This window comes from Macaca mulatta, chromosome 7 (assembly GCF_049350105.2).
Source record: "Macaca mulatta isolate MMU2019108-1 chromosome 7, T2T-MMU8v2.0, whole genome shotgun sequence".
Classification (NCBI taxonomy): domain Eukaryota; kingdom Metazoa; phylum Chordata; class Mammalia; order Primates; family Cercopithecidae; genus Macaca; species Macaca mulatta.
The window spans coordinates 177,180,192-177,204,473 of record NC_133412.1 but is presented as its reverse complement, the minus strand read 5'-3'; the positions used below and the strand labels follow the sequence as shown (position 1 = coordinate 177,204,473).

General features: G+C 43.1%; 1 protein-coding gene and 2 long non-coding RNA genes across 7 annotated transcripts in view; 2 read left to right on the top strand and 1 right to left on the bottom strand.

Moving 5' to 3' along the window:
- PPP1R13B (protein phosphatase 1 regulatory subunit 13B) overlaps positions 1–24,282 on the top strand; it is a 120,101-nt gene that overhangs the window by 70,538 nt on the left and 25,281 nt on the right. For all 5 annotated transcript variants that reach the window (XM_015144577.3, XM_077941901.1, XM_001088783.5 and 2 more), the window contains 2 exons: positions 3,001–3,077; positions 23,742–23,843. In XM_015144577.3, coding sequence (XP_015000063.3) covers positions 3,001–3,077; positions 23,742–23,843 — 179 coding nt within the window. The remainder of the gene's footprint in view (positions 1–3,000; positions 3,078–23,741; positions 23,844–24,282) is intronic.
- On the top strand, positions 9,478–12,075 carry LOC144330443 (uncharacterized). Its single transcript, XR_013396623.1, has 2 exons — positions 9,478–10,347; positions 11,407–12,075. It is a non-coding gene; the product is annotated as an uncharacterized LOC144330443 (long non-coding RNA).
- On the bottom strand, positions 10,259–12,033 carry LOC144330441 (uncharacterized). The gene is made up of 2 exons (XR_013396621.1): positions 11,739–12,033; positions 10,259–11,451 (listed from the first exon to the last, which is right to left on the bottom strand). It is a non-coding gene; the product is annotated as an uncharacterized LOC144330441 (long non-coding RNA).

Here is a 24,282-nt window from a genome sequence, read left to right as displayed (position 1 = left end):
GGAGAGGTTACTTTTTTTCTCACTTTATAAAGTTTGGAAATCGGCCAGGCGTGGTGGCTCATGCCTGTAATCCCAGCACTTTGGGAGGCCGAGGCGGGAGGATCACAAAGTCAGGAGATTGAGACTATCCTGGCTAACATGGTGAAACCCCATCTCTACTAAAAATACAAAAAATTAGCCGAACCTGGTGGCGGGCGCCTGTAGTCACATCTGCTGGGGAGGCTGAGGCAGGAGAATGGCGTGAACCTGGGAGGCAGAGCTTGCAGTGAGCCGAGATCTCACCACTGCACGCCAGCCTGGGGGACAGAGCGAGACTCCATCTCAAAAAATAAAATAAAATAAAATAAAATAAAGTTTGGAAATGGGCTGGGTACGGTGGCTCATGCCTGTAATCCCAGCACTTTGGGAGGCTGAGGTGAGAGGATTGCATGAGCCCAGGAGCTGTACATTCACTCTCTTTCATGCCCCGACTCAGAATTCCATCTTCCCTACCTGTAACACTCTACCCTCTGCCCCTTACCTCTGCCTAAAAGGGTGGCATAGAGAGTAGCTTATTGGATGCTGTCTCATGTTTTGTTTTGCTTTTGCTCACTATACTCCTCCCTTCAGCTTATAAATATTCTTTTTTTCTTTTTCTTTCTCTTTCTTTCTTTTTTCTTTTTTTTTTTTTTTAGAGACAGTCTCACTCTGTCACCAGGCTGGAGTGCAGTGGTGCAATCTCAGCTCACTGCAACCTCCACCTCCCAGGTTCAAGCAGTTCCCCTGCCTCAGCCTCCTGAGGAACTGGGACTACAGGTGTGCACCACCACACCCGGCTAATTTTTTGTATTTTTAGTAGAGATGAGGTTTCACCATGTTGGTCAGGATGGTCTCAATCTCCTGACCTCGTGATCTGCCCACCTTGGCCTCCCAAAGTGCTAGGATTACAGGCGTGAGCCACCACCTCCAGCCCCTGTCTCAGTTTTAACTCTGTTAGTGAAGGCCTTTTTTTTTTTTTTTTTTTTTTTTGAGACAAGATTTCACTTGTTACCCAGGTTGGAGTGCAGTGGCGTGATCTTGGCTCACTGCAACCTCTGCCTCCTGGGCTCAAGTGATGCTCCCACTTCAGCCTTCTAAGTAGCTGGGACCAGAGGTGTGTGCTACCATGCCTGGCTAAATTTTTTGTATTTTTGGTAAAGATAGGGTTTCACACTGTTGCCCAGGCTGGTCTTGAACTCCTAGTCTCAAGTGATCCTCCTGCCTTGGCCTCTGAAAGTGCAGGGATTACAGGCATAAGCCACCATGCCTGGCCCTAACGCAGATGCCTTTTGGATTTTTTTTTGCTTTTGGTTTTGGTTTTTTTTTTGAGACAGAGTCTCACTCTGTCGCCCAGGCTAGTGTGCAGTGGTGCCATCTCAGCCCACTGCAACCTCCCCCTCCCGGGTTCAAGTGATTCTCCTGCCTCAGCCTCCTAGGTAGCTGGGATTACAGGTGTGCACCTCCATGCCTGGATAATTTTTGTAATTTTACTAGAGACAGGGTTTTGCCATGTTGGGCAGGCTGGTCTCAAAACTCCTGGCTTCAAGCAGCCTGCCCGCCTCAGTCTTCCAAAGTGCTGGGATTACAGGCATGAGCCACCACGCCTGGCTGTAAATGCCTTTTTGAAAAAATTTTTCTCTTTTTTCCCCTCTTGGTAATATGAATGCCAAATTTTTATCTTTATTTTATTTTTGAGACAGGGTCTCACTGTCACCTGGACTAGAGTGCAGTGGTGCGATCATGGTTCACTGCAGTCTCTACCTCCTAGGCTCAAGCTATTCTCCTCAGCCGCCTGAGTGCCTGGGACTACAGGCACATGTCACCATGCCTGGCTACTTTCTGTATTTTATTTTTGTAGAGACAGATTTTCGCCATGTTGCCCAGGCTGGTCTTGAATTCCTGAGCTCAAGTGATCCTCCCACCTTGAGAGAATCCCAGCACCTCCCAAAGTGCTGGGAATACAGACATGATCCACCTTGCCCAGCCCCAAATTTTTATTTTTAATAGTGATAAAATACACATAAAATTTACCATCTTCTTCATTTTAAAGTGTTAAAAGCCTTTTGATAACAAGTCAATTTCAAGATTCTGAGATAGAATGTAAAAAGAAAAGATTTCATTTAAACAGCTTTATTTCATTTATTTTTAATTTATTTTTTTAAGACAGGGTCTTGCTTTGTTGCCCAGGCTAGAGTGCAGCAGAGCAAGATTGTACAGTAGCCCAATCCTGGCTCACTGCAGCCTCAACCTCTCTCGCTCAAGTCCTTCTCCTGCCTTAGCACCCCAAGTAGCTGAGACTACAGGGTGTACCACCATACCCGGCTAATTTAAAAAAGTTTATTGTGGAGACAAATTCTCCCCATGTTGCTGAGGCTGGTCGAGAACTCATGGGCTCAAGCTGTCTTGCTGCTTTGGCCTCCCAAAGTGCTGGGATTATGGGTGTGAGCCACTGAGGGCGGCCTAAACAACTTTTATTTTTTTTATTTTTATTTATTTATTTTTTTTTTTTTTTTGAGACGGAGTCTCGCTCTGTCGCCCAGGCTGGAGTGCAGTGGCCGGATCTCAGCTCACTGCAAGCTCTGCCTCCCGGGTTCACGCCATTCTCCTGCCTCAGCCTCCCGAGTAGCTGGGACTACAGGCGCCCACCACCTCGCCCGGCTAGTTTTTTGTATTTTTTTTAGGAGAGACGGGGTTTCACCGTGTTAGCCAGGATGGTCTCGATCTCCCGACCTCGTGATCCGCCCGTCTCGGCCTCCCAAAGTGCTGGGATTACAGGCTTGAGCCACCGCGCCCGGCCCACCCTAAACAACTTTTATAAAAGATTAATTGCAAGACCATTTTTTCAACTGTACTAAAGTCTTGAATTTCTCAGCCTGGTATTTTACACTTGTGTTCAATAAATATTTGAATACATGAAGAAATGGAGAATATTACTTTTATCTAATATGCCTTTCGGTGAGTTTGGTTCTTTTATTTCTTTAGGTGGCCGTCAGACCCAAGAGCAACGAACTCAGAGAAATGTAACAAATGTACCTGGAGAAAAACGCACTGAAAATGGGGTAAGTGAGAGTGAATTAAATTGAATTTTAAAAATTGATGGCTAGGTGCAGTGGGTTACACCTGTCGTCGCAGCACTTTGGGAGGCCAAGGTGGGAGGATCACATGAGGCCAGGAATTTGAGATCAGCCTGAGCAAGATGGTGAGACCCTCTCTCTATAAAAGGTTTTAAAAAATTAGTCAGATGAGGCCAGGTGCAGTGGCTCACACCTGTAATCCTAGCACTTTGGGAGGCCGAGGCATGTAGATCATGAAGTCAGGAGTCAAGATGAGCTTGGCCAATCTGGTGAAACCCCGTCTCTACCAAAAAATATAAAAATTAGCCGGGTGTGGTGGTGTGCGCCTGTAGTCCCAGCTACTCGGGAGGCTGAGGCAGGAGAATTGGTGGAACCTGAAAGGCAGAGGTTGCAGTGCACCAAGATCGTGCCACTGTACTCCAGCCGGGCAACAGAGTGAGACTCCATGTCAAAAAAAAAGAAAAAAGGAAAGTCAGATGTGGCCAGGCATGGTGGCTCATGCCTGTAATCCCAGTACTTTGGGAGGTCAAAGCAGGCGGATCCCCTGAGGTCAGTTCAATACCAGGCTGACCAACATGGTAAAACCCTGTTTCTACTAAAAATGCAAAAAAAATTAGCTGGGCATGGTGGCGGGCACCTGTAATCCCAGTTACTTGGGAGGCTGAGGCAGGAGAATCTCTTGAACCCAGGAGGCGGAGGTTGGAGTGAGCCAAAATCGTACCGTTGCACTCCAGTCTGGGCAAAAAGAGTGAAATTCCATCTCAAAAAAAAAAAAAAAATTAGATGTGGTGGCATCCACCTGTACTCCCAGCTACTCAGGAGGCTGAGGTGGGATGATGACTTGAGCCCAGGAGTTTGAGGCTGCAGTGAGTCATGATTGTACCACTGCACTTCAGCCTTGTCAGAGTAAGACCGTGGTTTTGTTGTTGTTGTTGTTTGTTTGTTTGTTTTAGATTGCTTTTTACTGGTACTAATGAGTTTGGGTTATAACTTATTTTAAATTATTATTTTTGGGGTAGATAGACGTGTTGCCTATTCACATGATGCTCCATGAATCAGATCACGTCTCTTTTGGAGCAGACTTCCACCTGCCCTTCACATGCTGCTGCCATGTCCTCTCCTGGAGCAGGCAGTGGGTGCCCTCTGTGCACGTAACCACAGCATCTCTGTGGCGGCAGATGGGCTATGGGCTTAGCTCGTAGACTGAGTTGAGTAGGCTGACTTGCTTTGCATCTTCAATGTTGGTTCTGGATCCTCTGTCAGGTTTTGACAGACACAATGGATGGTGGGCTGCAGTGTCTTCCTCCATCATTGTGGTATAGACTTGGAGAATAGATGGAATGCTGATCATAGGTGAGGGGAGCTGTGGAGGAGCTCTTTGTAAGAAATGTTGGTGTTGGCTGGGCATGGTGGCCCACACCTGTAATAATGGCACTTTGGGAGGCCAAGGTGAGTGGATCACCTGAGGTCAGGAGTTTGAGATCAGTCTGAGCAAGATGGTGAGACCCTCTCTCTATCAAATGTTTTATAAAATTAGTCAGATTGGCCGGGCACGGTGGCTCAAGCCTGTAATCCCAGCACTCTGGGAGGCCGAGGCGGGCGGATCACGAGGTCAGGACATGGAGACCATCCTGGCTAACACGGTGAAACCCCGTCTCTACTAAAAAAAAATACAAAAAACTAGCCGGGCGAGGTGGCGGGCACCTGTAGTCCCAGCTATTCGGGAGGCTGAGGCAGGAGAAGGCGTAAACCCGGGAGGCGGAGCTTGCAGTGAGCTGAGATCCGGCCACTGCACTCCAGCCCGGGCGACAGAGCGAGACTCCGTCTCAAAAAAAAAAAAAAAAAAAATTAGTCAGATGAGGCTGGGTGTGGTGGCTCACGCCTGTAATCCTAGCACTTTGGGAGGTTGTGGTACACAGATCACAAGGTCAAGAGTTCGAGACCAGCTTGGCCAATCTGGTGAAACCCCGTCTCTACAAAAAGATACAAAAACTAGCCGGGCGTGGTGGTGTGCGCCTGTAGTCCCAGCTGCTCGGGAGGCTGAGACAGGAGAATCGCATGAACCCAGGAGGCAGAAGTTGCAGTGAGCCGAGATCGTGCCACTGCATTCCAGCCTGGGCAAGAGAGTGAGACTCCGTCTCAAAAAAAAGAAATGTTAGTATGTGTTTAAAGAGTGAACCAATAGGGACATTTTTAATGTGGTCTTTTCTGAAAATTTTAAAGATAACTTTAACAAGTAATTTTAAGATTAGAGATTGAGTTTCTTTTTGTGCTGTAACACTAACTAGGCATTTAAGCTTAGGCAAGTTCCTTCCTCACACAGGGCTGGGCATGATGAGACACTGGTAAAGTGCATGGAGTCTAGAGTGTGACTGGCCCATGTTCAGCCCACTGGCCTCAGAACTTTCTAATGAGCTGAATTTGAGCAAATTACTTCACCTCTCTACTTCTCAACTTATTATTGAATTGCTAGTTCTTTTATTGGCTATATTTGTGACCCTACATCATGTACTTAAATCTCTGTTTATTTGCACTATCAACTTTAAACAGTATCACTGGACCTTGCTCTTTATAAAATGAGAATATTAGGCCCCTGCCATCTTCCCTTCCTTCCTTTCAGCTCTTGCAGCTGTACCAAACTTTTATATTGTAAAGGTTGACAATATTTGTATATTGTTATCTAACTATAAACCTTTTGTGCTTTGTCTGTAGATTGGTTATAAAGTTAAAAACCAATTTAGTAGTTTTTATTATTTTAGATTTTGCAGGTATTATCCACTGCAGAGCCATGTGGTATACTAGATTATATTTTCTTCTCTTTGGTTTCCTTCTGCCACTCAGGGAGAAATATTCCTGTTGTTAAGATTGTAGGTTCTCCCTCCTTATACTCTAATTTATAAAAGTCATTTCACAAATCCTCTTCACATTCCTACCTTCTATCATTAAAGTAGAGATTTGTCCACTGCAAATCCAGAGCCTCTGCAGAGTTCTTCCAGGCAGATCTGCTTCAGGATGTCTTAAGAAATAGAGGCACACACGCCACTGGTAGAAATTTTCATTCAGTAAATCTGGAGTGGGGCCTAGAAAACTCCCCACGTGACTATGTTGCCATGCCAAGCTTGGGAACATCCAGGTTACACTTTAGCAAGCACAGCTTATTTGTCCAACAGAATGTTGAAGATCTTTTTGAGTTCTAAGATTTACCGTGGGACGGGCGCAGTGGCTCGCTCCTGTAATCCCAGCACTTCGGGAGGCCAAGGCGCGGATCACCTGAGGTCAGGAGTTCTAGACCAACCTGGCCAACATGGTGAAACCCTCTCTCTACTGAAGATACAAAAATTAGCCAAGCATGATGGCAGGTGCCTGTAATCCTAGCTATTCGGGAGGCTGAGGCGGGAGAATTGCTTGAACCCAGGAGACGGAGGTTGCAGTGAGCTGAGATTGCACCACTGCATTCCAGCCTGGGTGACAGAGCAAGACTCTGTCTCCAAAAACAAAAAAATAAATGAATGAAAGGAAGGAAGGAAGGAGGGAGGGAAGGAGGGAGGGAAGGAGGGAGGAAGGGAGGGAGGAAGGAAGGAATTACCATGACCTGAACTTCAGGGAAGATTAAATAGATACATTGAGTAGGCCGTGTGTTGAAGAAGTGAGGTGTATTATATATGATATAATATGTGGAAGAGACTCAAAAGAAAAGTATTCCAAAGGTATGATAAATTGGATAGACCAGTTTTGATGTGATGAGACCTTTTCCTTGATGAAGTTGTTTCTTGTTAATATGGAGATATTGTGTGTATTTCAAGATCAACAAAATTGAAACCTGAAACCAAACGTGTTTTTATCCTTTATGTGGCTTGTAATTAGAGGAAAGTACGAGAGCTCCTCTAGAGGCATAACTTAGTATTGGAATCATCACATCAAAGATGTTACTGTATTTTATGGCTTACACATCTACCTTTTAAGCTTAATAATATGTTACCTTGTGAAACACTTTATTGTCTACAGAGCACTTTTACGTGCATTTTAAGATATGAAAAACATCTTCCCCCAAAATGTTTCTGTGTATACCTTGGTTATAGAATAATGAGGTGCTAAGCCTTCTAACTTCTGGGTTGAGACATCTAAGGACAGATTAAGGAGAACTGTGAGGAAAGGGAGGGAGTGTGGGTTAGAAGAGAAGGGCAGGATGCTGAGTTGGTGTGATTGATGTCCATCAGCAGCTGCTCAACTAAGAAGCCAGGGAAGTTCTGCTCTCTGAAAATTGCAGGACAGCAAGTCAGGTTAGTACATGTGCTGGTTTGTCATTATGCTATAAAGGCAAATTGATTTGTTCTCATTATATATGCCTGTGTTGAAGCTTCCAAGATGTCCCCAGGTTCCGTGATTTGCTAGTATGACTCAGGACTAAGCATAGCTCTTGAGTTGCTACAATGAAAGGATTCAGAGCCAGATCAGCAAAGAGGAAAGACACATTCGACTTAGGTATCCTGGAAGCACTTTTTCCTGTCTTCTCAGCCAAACAGGTTTAAAATCTGAGTCAGTTTTGCTTCATTCTAGGATATCCAGTAAGTTGCTAAAACCAATTGATCCTACCCTCCTATGTTTTCTTCTAAGAGCTTTATAGTTTTAGCTCTTGCGTTTAGTTCTGTGATCAATTTTTGAGTTAATTTTTGTGTATAGTGTGAGTTACAGGATTCAGATTCATTCTTTTCCATGTGAATATCCAGTTCTCCCAGCACCACTTGGTGAAAAGACTATTCTTTCTCCCACTGAATTGCCTGACACCTTTGTCAGATCAGCTGCCCATAAATGTGATGTTTATTCCCAGAGGCATTGCTAATGTAGTTACCCAGGCACCGTTTTCCATGTGGTGCCCAAGACTCAACTGTGCCCGTCATCTCCTAGGCCAGATCACATTTCAACTGTCTAGAGAAAAACTCAGACTTCTGCCAGGAGAGAAGAGAGGCAGTCACCTAGGAGCATGGAGTTGGGGAGGAGATAGGGATTTAACTGCCTCTTAAATATCGTTCACTCAGTCTGCCTTATTTTCAGTCCCTACATTTTATTCCCCTTTCCAGAGGTACATGGTGTTGTCAGTTCCTGAAACTTTGAAGATTCTGTGCTGTAACTGGAGTGTTTATCCAGTTTTACTCCTTCTGGCTTGAGGTTTGTCTCAGATGTACTAGGTCAGTTATTTCTCATCTGTTCTTTTGCCAACTTCCAAACATCTGTGTTGTGTGCACTCCTGTTAGTCCTGCTTTTGTGGGTTTACATTATTTGATGTCAAAAATCCCTTTACTGTCAATTAGTGGAGTTTTGGGATTTAATGAAATTTGGATTAATCCTCCCTTATGAGCAGAGCCAGGTGTGAATTTATTTTAATTTCCTTATTGGGCTTTGTTGAATTTACTGATTCTGAGTATTGGCATCTGTCAGCAATTCTGGAACATTCTCTATTATCTTGACAGGTATTTTATCTTCTGCATTCTTTCTGTTTTCTTCTTTTGGAACTCTTATTAGACTTTCATCTTTCATTTTATTCTCCTTGTCTCTTAATTTCTTTTTTATATATTCTCTTTTTTGGTCTCTTCATACTGTATTCTGGATACTGTCCTAAGATACATCTTTCAGTTAGTGAATTCTGTCTTCAGCTGTGTCTGTCTATTTAATGCATATAAGGTGCATTTATTTTTTATTTATTTATTTATTTATTTATTTATTTATTTTTTGAGGAGTCTCGCTCTGTCGCCCAGGCTGGAGTGCAGTGGCGGGGCTCACTGCAAGCTCCGCCTCCCAGGTTCACGCCATTCTCCTGCCTCAGCCTCCCAAGTAGCTGGGACTACAGGCGCCCGCCACCATGCCTGGCTAATTTTTTGTATTTTTTTAGTAGAGACGGGGTTTCACCATGTTAGCCAGGATGGTCTCGATCTCCTGACCTTGTGATCCGCCCGTCTCGCCTCCCAGAGTGCTGGGATTACAGGCTTGAGCCTCCGCGGCCGGCCAAGTGCTTTTAATATTATTATTTTGAAAGGTATGACGTAGTCTGGGAAAAATACTAGCAAATCATGTTACCTGATAAAGGATTCAGATGTAGAATATATAAAGAACTCCCAAAGCTTAATAATAAGAAAACAAACAACTCAATTCAAAAAAGAAATAGGCCGACCTCAGTGGCTCATGCCTGTAATCCCAGCACTGAGGAGGGTGGATCACTTGAGGTCAAGAGTTCGAGACCAGCCTGGCGAACATGGCGAAACCCTGTCTCTACTAAAAATACAAAAATTAGCCAGGTGTGGTTGTGCATGCCTGTAATCCCAACTACTTGGGAGGCAGGAGAATCACTTGAACTTGGGAGGCGGAGGTTGCAGTGAGCTGAGATCATGCGGCTGCACTCCAGCCTGGGCAACAGAGTGAAACTTTGTTTCAAAAAAAAGAAAAAAAGAAACAGGTGAAAGATTGAACAGGTGCTTCCCCAAATAAAATATATGAATGTCAAGTAAGCACATGGAAAGGTGTTCACCATCATTAGTCTTTAGGAAAATACAAATTAAAACCACCATGAAGTAGCATTACACACCTATTAGAATGTCTAATGTTAGAAAGACTGATCATAACAAGTGTTGGTGAGGAAAGCAAGAAATTGGAACTCTTATGTACTGCTGGTGGGAATGTAAAATGGTATAATCTGGAAAATAATTTGGTAGTTTGAAACTTAAACATAAATCTACTGTATGACCCAGCAACTCTACTCTTAAATATTTACCTTAGAGAAATGAAAGCAAATGTCTGTGCAGACTTGTACATGGATGTCCATAGCAGTTTGATCTGGCTTGAAGCCAAAATCTGGAAACAACCCAAATGTTCATTAACAGGTAAATGCACAAATAAACTATGGTATATCCTCACAGTGGAATATTCCTGAACAATCAAAAGAAATGGACTACTAATACATGCTACAACATGGATGAATCTCAAAATCATTGTGCTGAAAGAAGCCAGCCAAAGGAGTATGTACTGAATACTGTATGATTTCATTCGTATACAATTCTAGAAAACATAAACTAATCTCTAGTAACAGGGAAGGTCAGTGTTTGCCTGTGGACCATGAGAGCCAGGAGTTGGGGGCAAAGAGATAAAAGGAAGGGATTACAAAAGGGCACGAGGAAATTTGGGGAGAGGATGGATTTATTTTCTTGCTTGTGATTATTTCATAGTTTATACATTTGTCAGAACATCAAATTATATATGTAGATATGTGCAGTTTATTATATGTGAATTATACCTCAGTAAAGCTCTTGTAAAATTCATTAAAATTTTCAGTTCTAGAAGTTTTAGGCCATGCGCAGTGGCTCACGCCTGTAATCCCAGTACTTTGGGAGACTGAGGCGGGTGGGTCACCTGAGGTCAGGAGCACTAGACCATCCTGGCCAACATGGTGAAACCCCATCTCTACTAAAAATACAGAAATTAGCCTGGTGTTGGTGGCAGGTGCTTGTAATGCCAACTACTTGGGGGATGAGGCAGGAGAATCGCTTGAACCCAGGAGGTGGAGGTTGCAGTGAGCTGAGATTGCATCATCGCACTCCAGCCTGGGGGACAAGAGCGAGACTTCGTCTCCAAAAAAAAAAGAAGTGTTAGATCTTAAATCTTCTTAGTTGCTCTTTGTGTGTATTTTAAACACACTAAACATATTTTATATTCAGCAACTAATAATTTCTCTATCTGAATGTTACTTCTGCTGACTGTTGAGTCATGGCTCCTTGATTGCTGTGTGTTTTGATTTTTGACAATGAGCTGCTCGTTTTCCTTGAAACTTTACCTCTGGGCATTTTTTGAGGCCTGGATAAAGTCAGGATTTTCCTGAAAGGCTTGCATGTGCTTTGTCAGTAACTAGGCACAAGTTAGGCTCAATTTCTACTGTCCTCTGTGGATCGTGAAGCTTGCATGAGAGCTGTCTAGTGGTTACAGATTGTTAGGGGGCCGTCTCTCCTTCCACTCAGTGATGGAGAAAGGCAGGTTTCCCTACTGCCCCCTTCTGTGTGGGGGGTTCATTTCATAGTTAGCCTTACATTGAGGTTGTAGGTCTTTGCATCCTGGACGTTTGTGGGCATCTCCTTGGACTCTCCCCACTGGAATGAGCCTAAGTATTTACCTCCTAATGCCAGACTCCACCAGCTGCCAGGAAGCAAGTATGCAGGTGGGCAAATATCTTCAGGACAAAAGCCAGCTGTGGTGTTCTTTTATTATTGCCCAAGGTTTCTGCTTTCTCTTTATTTTTGGTCCCTGTGGTTTCCTTACTGTTGTGCCAACTCAGTGATGCTTTTGAAAACATGCTTTGGCCAGGTGCAGTGGCTCACACCTGTAATCCCAGCACTTTGAGAGGCCGAGGCAGGCGGATCATGAGCTCAGGAGATCGAGACCATCCTGGCTAACATGGTGAAACCCCGTCTCTACTAAAAATACAAAAAAAGAATTAGCCGGGTGTGGTGGCGGGCGCCTGTGATCCCAGCACTTTGAGAGGCCAAGGCAAGAGAGTAACTTGAGACTAGGAGTTTGAGACCAGCCTGGGCAACATAGTGAAACACTGTCTCTACAAAAAAAATTTTAAAAAATACATCAGCGTAGGCCAAGCACAGTGGCCCACACCTGTAATCCCAGCACTTTGGGAGGCCGAAGTGGGCAGATCACTTGAGGCCAGGAGTTTGAGACCAGCCTGGCCCACATGGTAAAGCCCCATCTCTACTAAAAAAAAATACAAATATTAGCCTGGCATGGTGGCACACACCTGTAATCCCAGCTACTCAGGAGGCTACCATTTATAGCAGGAGAATTGCTTGAACCTGGGAGGCACGGTTGCAGTGAGCTAAGATGGCACCACTGCACTCCAGCCTGGGCGACAAGAGTGAGACTCCATCTCAAAAGAAGAAAGAAAAAAAAAAACCAGTGTAATGTGGGAAGTAAAACAAAGAGAAATAAAAAAAAATTTTCTTTAAACTGCCAAAAGTATTTAGTCTTTTTAAAATCTTGTGATGATTAAATTACAAGATAAGATACTAGACATTTGGTCTAATTTTTTTCTATTCTTTATTGTGAAAAATATGCACAGAAATATATGTACATGTATAAAACATGTACAGTTTAAAGAGACACTCAGAGCTGGGTGGGGTGGCTCACACCTGTAATCTCAGCACTTTGGGAAGCCAATGCGGGTGGATCAGTGAGGTCAGGAGCTTGAGACCAGCCTGGCCCACATGGTGAAACCCCATCTGTACTAAAAATACAGAAATTAGGCTCGGTGCAGTAGCTCACGCCTACTTTGGGAGTAGTCCCAGTACTTTGGGAGGCCGAGGCAGGTGGATCACAAGGTCAGGAGATCGAGACCATCCTGGCCAAGATGGTGAAACCCTGTCTCTACTAAAATACAAAAAAATTGACCGGGTGTGGTGGTGTGCGCCTGTAGTTCCAGCTACTCGGGAGGCTGAGGCACGAGAGTTGCTTGAACTCTGGAGGCGGAGGTTGCTGGGAGCCAAGATCGCGCCACTTGCACTCCAGTCTGGCGACAGAGCAAGACTCCGTCTCAAAAGAAATAAATAAATAAAAATACAAAAATTAGCTGGGCATGGCAGTGCACGCCTGTAATCCCAGCTATCCGGGAGGCTGAGGCAGGAGAACTGCTTGAACCTCAGGGGGACGGAGGTTGTGGTGAGCCGAGATTGTGCCACTGCACTCCAGCCTGGGTGACAGAGTGAGACTCCATCTCAGAAAAAAAAAGACACTCAGGTGACTACCACCCAGGCTGAGAATTTCTCTGTTTATTCTTTTTAAAACAATTCTATCCAACTTATTTTAATTGTAGACAGAATAAAGACATAAAAGCAAGATGGTTAGTGAAGGCCACTTGAAGTCTCCTTTCAGATTTCATAGAGAAAGAAAGGGTATTTTTGGAGATAGATGTGTGAACAAATCATGCTAGTATGAAAAGTGTAGTAAAAGTGGAATAAGGCACCAAAATAAATGGGTATGATTATCAAGATTGATATCGGGCAATACTTCCCAAAAGAAAGAATCAGAGGATTCTACAAAGATACAGAGGACTAGATATGAAACTCTGTGGTGACAGAGAGTTATAAACGGGACTGTGCAGCATGAAGTGTAGGGACAGGCAAGGGGGAGGGGACACGGAGAGGGAGGAGAGCAAGAGGACCAGCCCGGGAGAAGCCAGGTCTTGACCATGCTAAGATCTCAGATTAATCTTGTAGGATTTTAAGCAAGCTGTATTTTAGAAGTATCTCTGTGGTGCTGGCCTGTAAGAATTATATATCAGCAGTGGGAGATGAGCAGGACGGGAATGAGACTGGAGATGAGAGCCTGGTGAGGTCATTGTTTCTGTGCTTTGCAATGGTGTCACAACTACTGGAATCTCAGAGACTTTCAAAGGAAGTATTTGAAAATACAATTTCAAGGGTATGATGATATAAGCAGAGGAGGCATCCAGTTATCTATAAATTACCATTTAGAAGAAATTTCACTTCTTATTTATTTATTTTAAAGAGACAGAGTTTTGTTCTGTTGCGTAGGCTGGAGTGCAGTGGTGAAATCATAGTTCACTGTAGCTTGGAACCCCGGGCTCAAGCAGTCCTCTCACCGCAGCCTCCAAAGCAGCTGGGACTAGAGGTGAGCACCACCGTGCCCAGCAATTTTTAAATTTTTTTTGTAGAGATGGTGTCTCACATGTTGCCCAGGCTGGCTTTGAATTTTTGGCCTCAAGTGATCCTTCCACTCCAAAGCCCTTCGGTGTCACTGGGCAGGTGACATTAAGCATTAAGTCTATCTGGTCACTTCTCATAATCTTCCAAAACTAAAGAGTTGCCTAGAGTTCTCATTATTGCATTTATCTTATTTTTTTATTGTTTTATTTTGAGACAGAGTCTCGCTGTTTCGCCCAGGCTGGAGTGCAGTGGCACGATCTCGGTTCACTGCAAGCTCCGCCTCCCGGGTTCATGCCGTTCTCCTGCCTCAGCCTCCCGAGTAGCTGGGACTACAGGCACCTGCCATCACCCCTGGCTAATTATTTATATTTTTAGTAGAGACGTGGTTTCACCGTGTTAGCCAGGATGGTCTTGATCTTCTGACCTCATGATCTGCCCGCCTCAGCCTCCCAAAGTGCTGGGATTACACGCGTGAGCCACCACACCCGGCCGCATTTATCTTATTTTTAAAATTATTTTATTATTGAATCAGGTAACTTTTATGTTTTTCAAGAGGGAGAAATTAATCCTTTCCCATTAGTTCAAACTATGTGAAATTGTTGATGTTTGATCATTTTTTGACCTGGCGGATCATGAGGTCAAGAGATCGAGACCATCCTGGCCAACATGGTGAAACCCATCTTTACTAAAAATACAAAAATTAGCTGGGCGTGGTGGCACGTGCCTATAGTGCCAGCTACTCAGAAGGCTGAGGCAGGAGAATTGCTTGAACCCAGGAGGCGGAAGTTGCAGTGAACCGAGACAGCACCATTGCAGTCCAGCTGGTGACAGAGCGAGACTCTGTCTCAAAAGAACAAACAAAAAAGCAACATTTTCATATGATTTAGATTATTAAGATTTCTTCATGATGTCTGGTAGAGTGTTTACACTTTGATGTAACAAATGGCTGTTGATTAGGAGCAACCATGTATGCCAAGCTGCAGCCAGGTAGTGAGGGTAGCACGTCCCGTGTGATGGAAAGAGTGCCTGCTTGCTGTCAGGAGATGCAGCTATGATCCTGGCACTGCTACTGACCTGACACATAAGCTTGGGAAAGCCAGTCAACCAGCTGCCCAGAGCCTCAGCTTTCTCACCTGTAAAATAAGCTTAAGAATTTTCCTCCTAGGGGCCAGGCACAGTGGCTCACGCCTGTAATCCCAGCACCTTGGAAAGCCGAGGTGGGCAGATCATGAGGTCAGGAGATCGAGATCATCCTGGCTAACACGGTGAAACCCCCTCTCTACTAAAAATACAAAAAATTAGCTGGGCATGGTGGTATGCACCTGTGGTGTCAGCTATTTGGGAGGCTGAGGCAGGAGAATCACTTGAACCGGGAGGTGGAGGTTGCAGTGAGCTGTCTCGCCACTGTGCTCAAGCCTGGGCCACAGAGCAAGACTCCGTCTCAAAAACTAATAATAATAAAAAAAAATAAGGCCGGGCGCGGTGGCTCACTCCTGTAATCCCAGCACTTTGGGAGGCCGAGGTGGGTGGATTACGAGGTCAGGAGATCGAGACCATCCTGGCTAACATGGTGAAACCCCGTCTCTACTAAAATACAAAAAAATTAGCCGGGCATGGTGGCAGGCGCCTGTAGTCCCAGCTACTCGGGAGGCTGAGGCAGGAGAATGGCCTGAGCCCGGGAGGCGGAGATTGCAGTAAGCCAAGATTGCGCACTGCACTCCAGCCTGGGCAACTAAGCAAGACTCCGTCTCAAAAAATATATATAATAATAAATAAATAAAATAATAAAAATTTCCTCCTAGTGTTTTTGTAAGCATCATCTAAGACAACTATAAACTTGGGTACGTATAAATGTCTACTATGCAGCAGGCATTCATTACATGTTAATTGTTGAATCTCTAGAATGAATTCAAGAATTCATTTTAGGCTGGGCGCGGTGGCTCATGCCTATAATCCCAGCACTTTGGGAGGCCGAGACGGGCGGATCACGAGGTGAGGAGATCGAGACCATCCTGGCTAACACGGTGAAACCCCGTCTCTACTAAAAATACAAAAATTAGCCGGGCGCAGTGGCGGGCGCCTGTAGTCCCAGCTACATGGGAGGCTGAGGCAGGAGAATGGTGTGAACCTGGAAGGCGGAGCTTGCAGTGAGTGGAGATTGCACCACTGCACTCCAGCCTGGGCAACAGAGCGAGACTCCGTCTCAAAAAAAAAAAAAAAAAAGATTTCATTTTAAAAAGTACTGAGTTCTTCCCATCTCTGAAAGTGAATAAACATCCTGAATATCAAAACAATGGTGAGAGAGAGTCCTTGGAGAATCAGAAGAACTTCAGGAAGCAGATGGCATTGCCCCTAGGTCTTAAGTGATAGGCAGAGTTTAGGAAGCAGTGGGGGAAGGGCTCTGTGGGTAGCAGGAAGAGCATGAGTGAGATATGCTCACAGGAAAGTATTGGTTCTAGAATGGAGTGGCAAGTACCAATGTGGGAGGTCATAAAGAGCAGTTTTGAGCAGCAGCTTTTATTTAGGGCAAGGATGGCTCAATGAAAGATGTTGCTGCTGAGGCTTCTGGAAAAAGGCTAGAGCCATTCATAGAAATAGGGAATTTAGGGAGGAAGCCACGCTTGGAAGGAGAGAGAGGAATTTGGTGGAGAGAGGCCAGAGGTGGATGTTTTGGCTAGGTGTGTTCTCATATAAACTAAGTGCAAAAAAGAATGAGCATGAAACTGTTGAACTATTTCATGTCATCTCACTGGAGCTTGAAAGTTTAGGGAATTTTTTATTCCACATAATATATTTTTTTTGATTCTAGGTTACAGTTTATTTCAAATAATCTGAATACAATGATCAGTATACAATTTTAAATGAGGTACACAAGGAAATAAGACATCATGAACAAGATGTGACAAACACCTCAGATACCGGTGTGACCTGGCACAGGCTATAAAACGGCTGTGTTTTATTTAAAGAAATGACAAGTTTTGATCGTATGTTCAAGAGAATAGGAAAATATTTCAAAATGGCACTGCAGACTGAAAAAAGAACCAAACGGACTTTCACAAATGAAAAAAAACCCCTGAAATTAAAAGCTCAAAAGAAAGGTTTAACACATATAGACAAATCTGAAGATTTAAAATGAATAACAGAAATTGAGAAGAAGCATTTTGAAACTTTCATATCAACTTAGGGTAATCTTATGTCTACTCACTACAATAATAAAAACATTGTGGATGTATTTTGTGCTTCACTTCTATAATAATTTATTTTCATTGTGTTTTCTGATAAAATAAAGGACTCATGTCTGGGATAACGTACTATTACAATTCAACAACAAGAAGACAACCAACTTAAAAATAGACATCTCATCAAAGAAGAGAGATGGCTATAGCACAGGCATATGAAAAGATGCTTAACATTTCCAGTCACTGGGGAAATGCAAATTGAAACCACAGTGAGACACCATTACACACCCACAAGAATTAAGCTATAAGCAAAAAGACAAATATTGGCAGGAATGTGGACACACTAGAACCCTCATACATTGCTGGTGGAAATGTAAAATAGTGCAACCACTTTGGAAAACAGTTTGGCAGTTTCTTAAAAAGCTAAACATAAACTTATCATACAAGCCAGGAATTCCACTCCTAGGTATCTACTCAAGAGAAATGAAATATATGCTCACACAGGCCTCTATGCAAATGTTCACAGCAGCACTGTTACTCATAGCAGCTAAGAAACAGCCCAAATGTCCATTAACTGGTGAATGGATAAACAAAATGTGGTATATCCATCTGACTGAATATGACGCAGCATTAAAAAGAAACTACTCAACACAGATGAACCTCAAAAACATTACAGCAGATGTAAAAGACTACCTATGGTATGATTTCGCTTATATGAAGTGTCCGGAAAAAAGTAAGTCTAGAGACAGAAAGCAGATCAGTGGGTGCCTGCATCTGGGGTTGGGTGTGGAAATTAATAGTGAATGGGCACGAGGTAACTTTGGGAGGAAGATGGAAACATTCTAAAATAGAATTGTGATGATGATTGCACAATTCTATGTATTTGCTAAAAAAATTTTCCAGTTACAATGGGTAAATTTTAGGATATGTAAATTATGCCTCAATTAACTCTAAAAAAGAAAAGCCTGTGACTTGAAAAGTTAGAAAAAAAAAAAAATCTAGGGATAGGGCTGAAAGTTACACTCAGAATGAGTATGTGGCTTTAAATTCTTTTATTGTTAAAAAGCAAACTAAAAATAAGTGAACTCTCTACTCAATAAATGAAGAAAAGGTTCAAATAAAAGACATGGGATAATTAAAGATAAAAGTACAGATGAATAATATTGAACACAAACAGAACATTCAAAAGAATAAATGAACTTACAAGGAGACATAACCGCCACAGATGGGGAAGAGATTAAAAGGGCCGTTAAACAGTGACCATGTATTGGTTAACAGACCCTCCTTTCTAAATGAACCCACTATGGAAAGAAGCTACAGATGTTTCATAGAAGAAAGCAACAGGCCCACTGAATTCCAAGTCAACCTTTCAACCCTATTTCATGGACACATTCCATATTGTATTGTTTCTGAAATCTGGGTCCATCTCATTATCCCTGTCGTGAGTTGGCAGTGTGAGGGAGCTGCGGGAAAAGCTTCTACAGGCCACCCCAGGAACCATCACGAAGTGCTGGTGACAACGAATCTTCTAAGGATGGTAGTTTTTGAAGTTCTCTATTATTGCTTGTGCTAAACCTTGAAGCATTTTGCCATTTGTCTTTCTATGGGCTAAGAGACTGGTACTTTAATTTTAGCAGATACTGTAGATGGGACAGCAACAAGGCTGTTTTTCCTGATGGAAATTTGCTCTGATTCTACTGTGTCTTGTCCTTCTTTTGAACTTTTTTCACTCTTCCATGCTTTTACTTCCATGAAGTAATTTGGCTGATTATTAAAATCAGCATATCAAGATTAGGGACATCTGAAGTGACCCATTTGCCAGTAGATAGTTTAATTGCTGACAAAATCCACTAATCTTTTCTGTTAACTGATCACCAAGGAATGTGTGTTAGGCGTTGAAGGAAAAAGCACCATTCATAGTTAGACCTCCATTGTTTACACCGTAGCTTAGCTCCTTTAAACATATGCATGTTCTCTCTCTTCTCTGGGTTATGATGATGCTGTTTGGGGAGATTACACTGTGACTGAACTTATAATAAAAATAAAGTTACAGGACAGGAAAGCATCTTTAGGGTAGCAAAAGCTAAACAAGAGGGCACTTCAGAGCAGGTAGAGCCAGCATATGTGCACAACAAAACAGGCATCGGAGATGCTCCTCTGCCTCTGAGGCACTTGGCACATGTATGCCAAGCAAAAGCAGAATATTTTGGGTTTATCCAAGCATGACACAAAATTCAAATCTGTACCAGAGTCTGTTCTCTGACTAGAAACAGTTGGGTTGACTAAATTAGTATGTTTATTTGCCTGAAATTGTAATGTCAAAATAGCATTCCTTACAGAGCATTATTTAGTGTTTCTTTTTTTCTTTTTTCTTTTTCTTTCTTTTTTTTTTTTTGAGACAGAGTCTCGCTGTGTTGCCCAGGCTGGAGTACAGTGGTACAGTCTCAGCTCACTGCAACCTCCACCCCCCAGGTTCAAGTGATTCTCCTGCCTCAGCCTCCCAAGTAGCTGGGATTACAGGCACCTGCCACCATGCCCAGCTAATTTTTTGTATTTTTAGTAGAGACAGCATTTCACCATGTTGGCTAGGCTGGTCTTGAAATCCTGACCTCATGATCCACCCTCCTCGGCCTCCCAAAGTGCTGGGATTACAGGCGTGAATTACTGTGCCCGGCCTATTTAGTGTTTCTAGATGAAAGATTAATTATACAAAAAAAAAAAAAAGGCATAGTTTTTCAAGAACTGCAATAATGAGTTATTAACTGGACAGATATGGATGAGATATGTAATATGATGAATTTCTCTGTTCATAGGTAAAATTGTAGTCTTTACTACTTTTTGGTACCTAGCAAAATTTTTTTTCTTTTTTTTTTTCTTTTCTTTTTTTTTTTCTTTTTCTTTTTTTTTTTTTTTTTTGATATAGGGTCTTGCTGTGTCCCCTAGGCTGGAGCGCAGTAGTACAGTCACAGCTCACTGCAGCCTCAACCTCCCGGGCTCAAGCGTTCCTTCCACCTCATCCTCCTGAGTAGCTGGGACTACAGGTGTCCGCCACCATGCCTGGCTAATTTTTGTATATTTTGTAGAGATGGGGTTTCACCATGTTGTCCAGGCTGGTCTGAAACTCATGAACTGGGATTACAGCTGTGAGCCATCATGCCTGGCCGCATATTAGCAAAATATTTCAGTAGTACATTAAATAGAATGTAAGACTAGCCTTCTCACTAATACTTGGAGAGGCAAATATTTTGTTTATAAAAATTTTGTAAGCTAGCTAGTAAAGTCTCTTATTTCTGCAAGTAGATTTGTGGAAGTTTGGAGACAGAAGGCGGTGATATGATCGGATAAGTGATGATAAAAATGTCTCTTTCCCTCTGCTCATGCTGGGGCTGGGGTGGGAGGGTAGCTAGACCTGAGGTGGGTGGGCCGTGTTTAGTGTGGAAAACAAGCGACGTGGTGTGAGGTGGAGAGTGAGCTGGGTGCATCAGGAGCAGAAACAGGGTTCCTGGAATCCAGAGTTCAGGTAGTGAACGTCGGTGTTAGAGGACATTTGGATCCCTGGGGCCACAGGTGGTAGTCCCTGCCGAAGGGATCATTGGAGCAGGTTTAAGGCTGGTGGGGTGTTTCCTTTTTGGGGGTCCTGTATTCGTAGGCACCTGTCTGACTGTTGCTGAGAGAACTTTTCTGCTAATTTAACTTAGTTGTTGGAAGTGGCTTGTGCTCTGTGTGACCTGGAGTGGAACTCATCCGACAACTCTACCATAATTAGGGACCTCGAATTGCCTGAGGGAACAGAGTTTGATTTCTTCTTATTAGATGCAATTAATGAAGAGAAATAGGGAAGAATTAGGTAATAGGTTTGTTTGAATAAATAAAGTTTGTATGAAAAATTTAAAATTGTAAATAGGGATTAGGTTGCATGTAATACATTGCTAGGCCTATTATTAAAAAATCAAATTTTCATTGAAGGGTTTTCATTTTCTTTAAAATTGTGGAAAAAGTGCTTCTTTTTCCCCAAGTTTTCACATTGCACAATTACTAAAATGTAAATTGTTACATATTTGTTGACTTACAGGTTTATGGTAGCTTATGTTTTTATAACCCATTTAAATACAATTAAAGCACACAGGCATGTTCATTTTGAAATAATTCATTCAGCTGTACGTTAGGATTTATTACACTTTTCTATATATAAGATCTTCAGTAAAATTTCATTACAATATAAGTTGATGTATAAGATACAATGACTGAATTACTTATGACAACATGGCATATCTTAATTTTGTACCTAGAAAAACACATGCAACATAAAGAGTAGAAATGTTTGTATTGGCAAATAAAATACTTTTTGGTTTAGGTAAGTAAAATATTTTAATAAGCTCTATTTTATTCATAGATACAAACATCAGAACACCAGACAGTTAAATTTCTCTTCTATCCTCTTTTCATTGTTTTGTGAAGCCTTTGGTAGGGGAGACCAAAAAGCTAGTTTTTTATTTTTTTTTTCTTTAAGTTGTAAAATTATAAAATTAATGTTAATTGAAAGATTTGTTGAATAGACATAGTTTTCCTCTAGTCAAAAAGTGTTTAAGGCCGGGCGCGGTGGCTCAAGCCTGTAATCCCAGCACTTTGGGAGGCCGAGGCGGGTGGATCACGAGGTCAGGAGATCGAGACCATCCTGGCTAACATGGTGAAACCCCGTCTCTACTAAAAATACAAAAAACTAGCCGGGCGTGGTGGCGGGCGCCTGTAGTCCCAGCTACTCGGAGGCTGAGGCAGGAGAATGGCGTGAACCTGGGAGGCGGAGCTTGCAGTGAGCCGAGATCGCGCCACTGCACTCCAGCCTGGGTGACACAGCGCGAGACTCCGTCTCAAAAAAAAAAAAAAAAAGTGTTTAAGTCTGGGCACACTGGCTTACACCTGTACATCTGTAATCTCAGTGCTTTGGGAGACCGAGGTGGGAGGATCGTTTGAGCCCAGGAGATTGAGGCCAGCACAGGCAACATGTTGAGACCCCTGCCTCTACAAAAAAATTTTAAAACTCAGCCAGGCATGACGGCGTGTGCCTGTAGTGCTAGCTAGGCGAGAGGATAGTTTGAGGCTGCAGTGATTGCATCACTCTACCCCAGCTTGGGTGACAGAGCGAGATTCTGTCTCTAAATTAAAAAAAAAAAAGAAAAAAGCTTGTACCATATTGTTTGCTCAGGATTTTTAGATAAACAGAATGGTGGTTCCAGTTAAGGCTGTTAAATCCGGCCGGGCGCAGTGGCTCATGCCTGTAATCCAACTGTAATCCCAGCCCTTTGGGAGGCCAAAGCAGGCAGATCACAAGGTCAGGAGTTCGAGACCAGCCTGACCAATATGGTGAAACCTCATCTCTACTAAAAAACACAAAAATTAGCTGGGTGTGGTGGCGGGCACCTGTAGTCCCAGCTACTTGGGAGGCTGAGGCAGGAGAATTGCTTGAGCCCGGGAGGTGGAGGTTGCAGTGAGCCAAGATTGCACCACTGCACTCCAGCCTGGGTGACAGAGCAAGACTCCCTCTCAAAAAAAAAAAAAAAAAGACTGTTAAGTCCTGATCCCACGTTTCAAGAGTCAAGAATGTGCTCAAACATCCATCAAAGAAGTTTAGGAAGACATGGAGCTGGAGGAACAGAAACTGTAACTGACTATTAAGAATTCTAAGAGGTTTAAGGGTGGAGGAAGGTAAAGGTGTCCTAAGAGTATATATGAACCTAGAAGTAGAACATGGGGGCTTGAGGAGGAACTGTGTGGCCTCCCTGCTCAGAACTGAAGGGTTTGGAGATGGGCTTGTGAGAATGGAGCTCTAGGGCTTTAATGAGCTGCATGCCTCTAGGCATGCTCCTTCCATCACCCCCATGGCTCCTCACCCAGAATGGGGCTCACATCACCCCTGCAGCCCCACGCAGATTTGTTTTGAAGAGCATATGGCACAATGCTCATAACATGTCTGTCACCGTACACAGTGCACGTGGTGTGGGCTTAGTAAGTAATGAACTGTGAGTAACAGTCAAGAACATAGACTCTGCATCTCTGCTCTGCCTCACAAGTTGACTGGCCTGTGCTTGTGTTCTTATCTGTAAAACGGGGATGTAACAGTACCCACCTGATTGGTCATTCTGAGGCTGAAATGGGTCCATATATGTAAAGTATTCAGTTCAGGGCATCATTGACAGAATGGAGAATGGAGAAACAGCCAATTGCATTCCTCTAGATGTTACTTTGCATGTTGATTTCACATATGTAGTTCTTTCGGATGATGTGTTCATGTAAGTCACGCATATGGTGTTTTTAGTTATTCGTATATTAGAATCCATTACATATTTTCATTTCCTGAAGTCAGGTGATAGTGAGATGACATTTGTTCTTAGGTGTTACCTGCATATTTATTTTTTTGGTTTTGTATCCTTAAACATTTGACAGCCTCATTTGCTCAAATATACCTACTAAATTGTCATTCCAGAAGGAGGAATGTCACTTACAATACATATTTGCAAATGTTTGCTTAAACTTGAGCCCTTACTAAATACAGTATCTGATGTTTATGCATTAGAAAAACAGTTATTTATATTTAATAAAAGCAGTCTACAATTAGGAAAAGTTCTTACAAGAAAATAAACTAGTTGGTGTTCTCCTAATTTCTAGGGATCCTCTCTAAAGTCCTGATATGTGTGAGTTTTGACTCTAGAGAAAGACAATTATGCAGATAAACGTATGTTCCAAAATAAGTGCTTTTTGTTTAGGTTGGGAATCCACGTGTTGAACTTACCCTCTCAGAGCTCCAAGATATGGCAGCTAGGCAACAGCAGCAGATTGAAAATCAGCAGCAGATGTTGGTTGCCAAGGTGAGTTATAAAAAGAGGTATTGAAACATCGTTCAAAAAGTACCTTTTTTAACCATCATTTTAGACTGGGGTCAATATGTTCTTGGGTAACGCTTATAAAATAGGACCATGCCATGGGAGTGCAGTCTTTCTCTCTTTGTTATCACTTCCATAATAATATATGCATACTGTAGTTTCTGGAAGTTGGGAAGCTATCAGAACAAGAGTATCTCACCTTTGTTTGTTTGTTTGTTTCTTTGGAGATGGAGTCTCGCTCTGTCACCCAGTCTGGAGTGCAGTGGCGCAGTCTCGGCTCACTGCAAGCTCCGCCTCCCGGGTTCACGCCATTCTCCCGCCTCAGCCTCCCGAGTAGCTGGGACTACAGGTGCCCGCCACCACACCCGGCTAATTTTTTATATTTTTTAGTAGAGACAGGGTTTCACCGTGTTAGCCAGGTTGG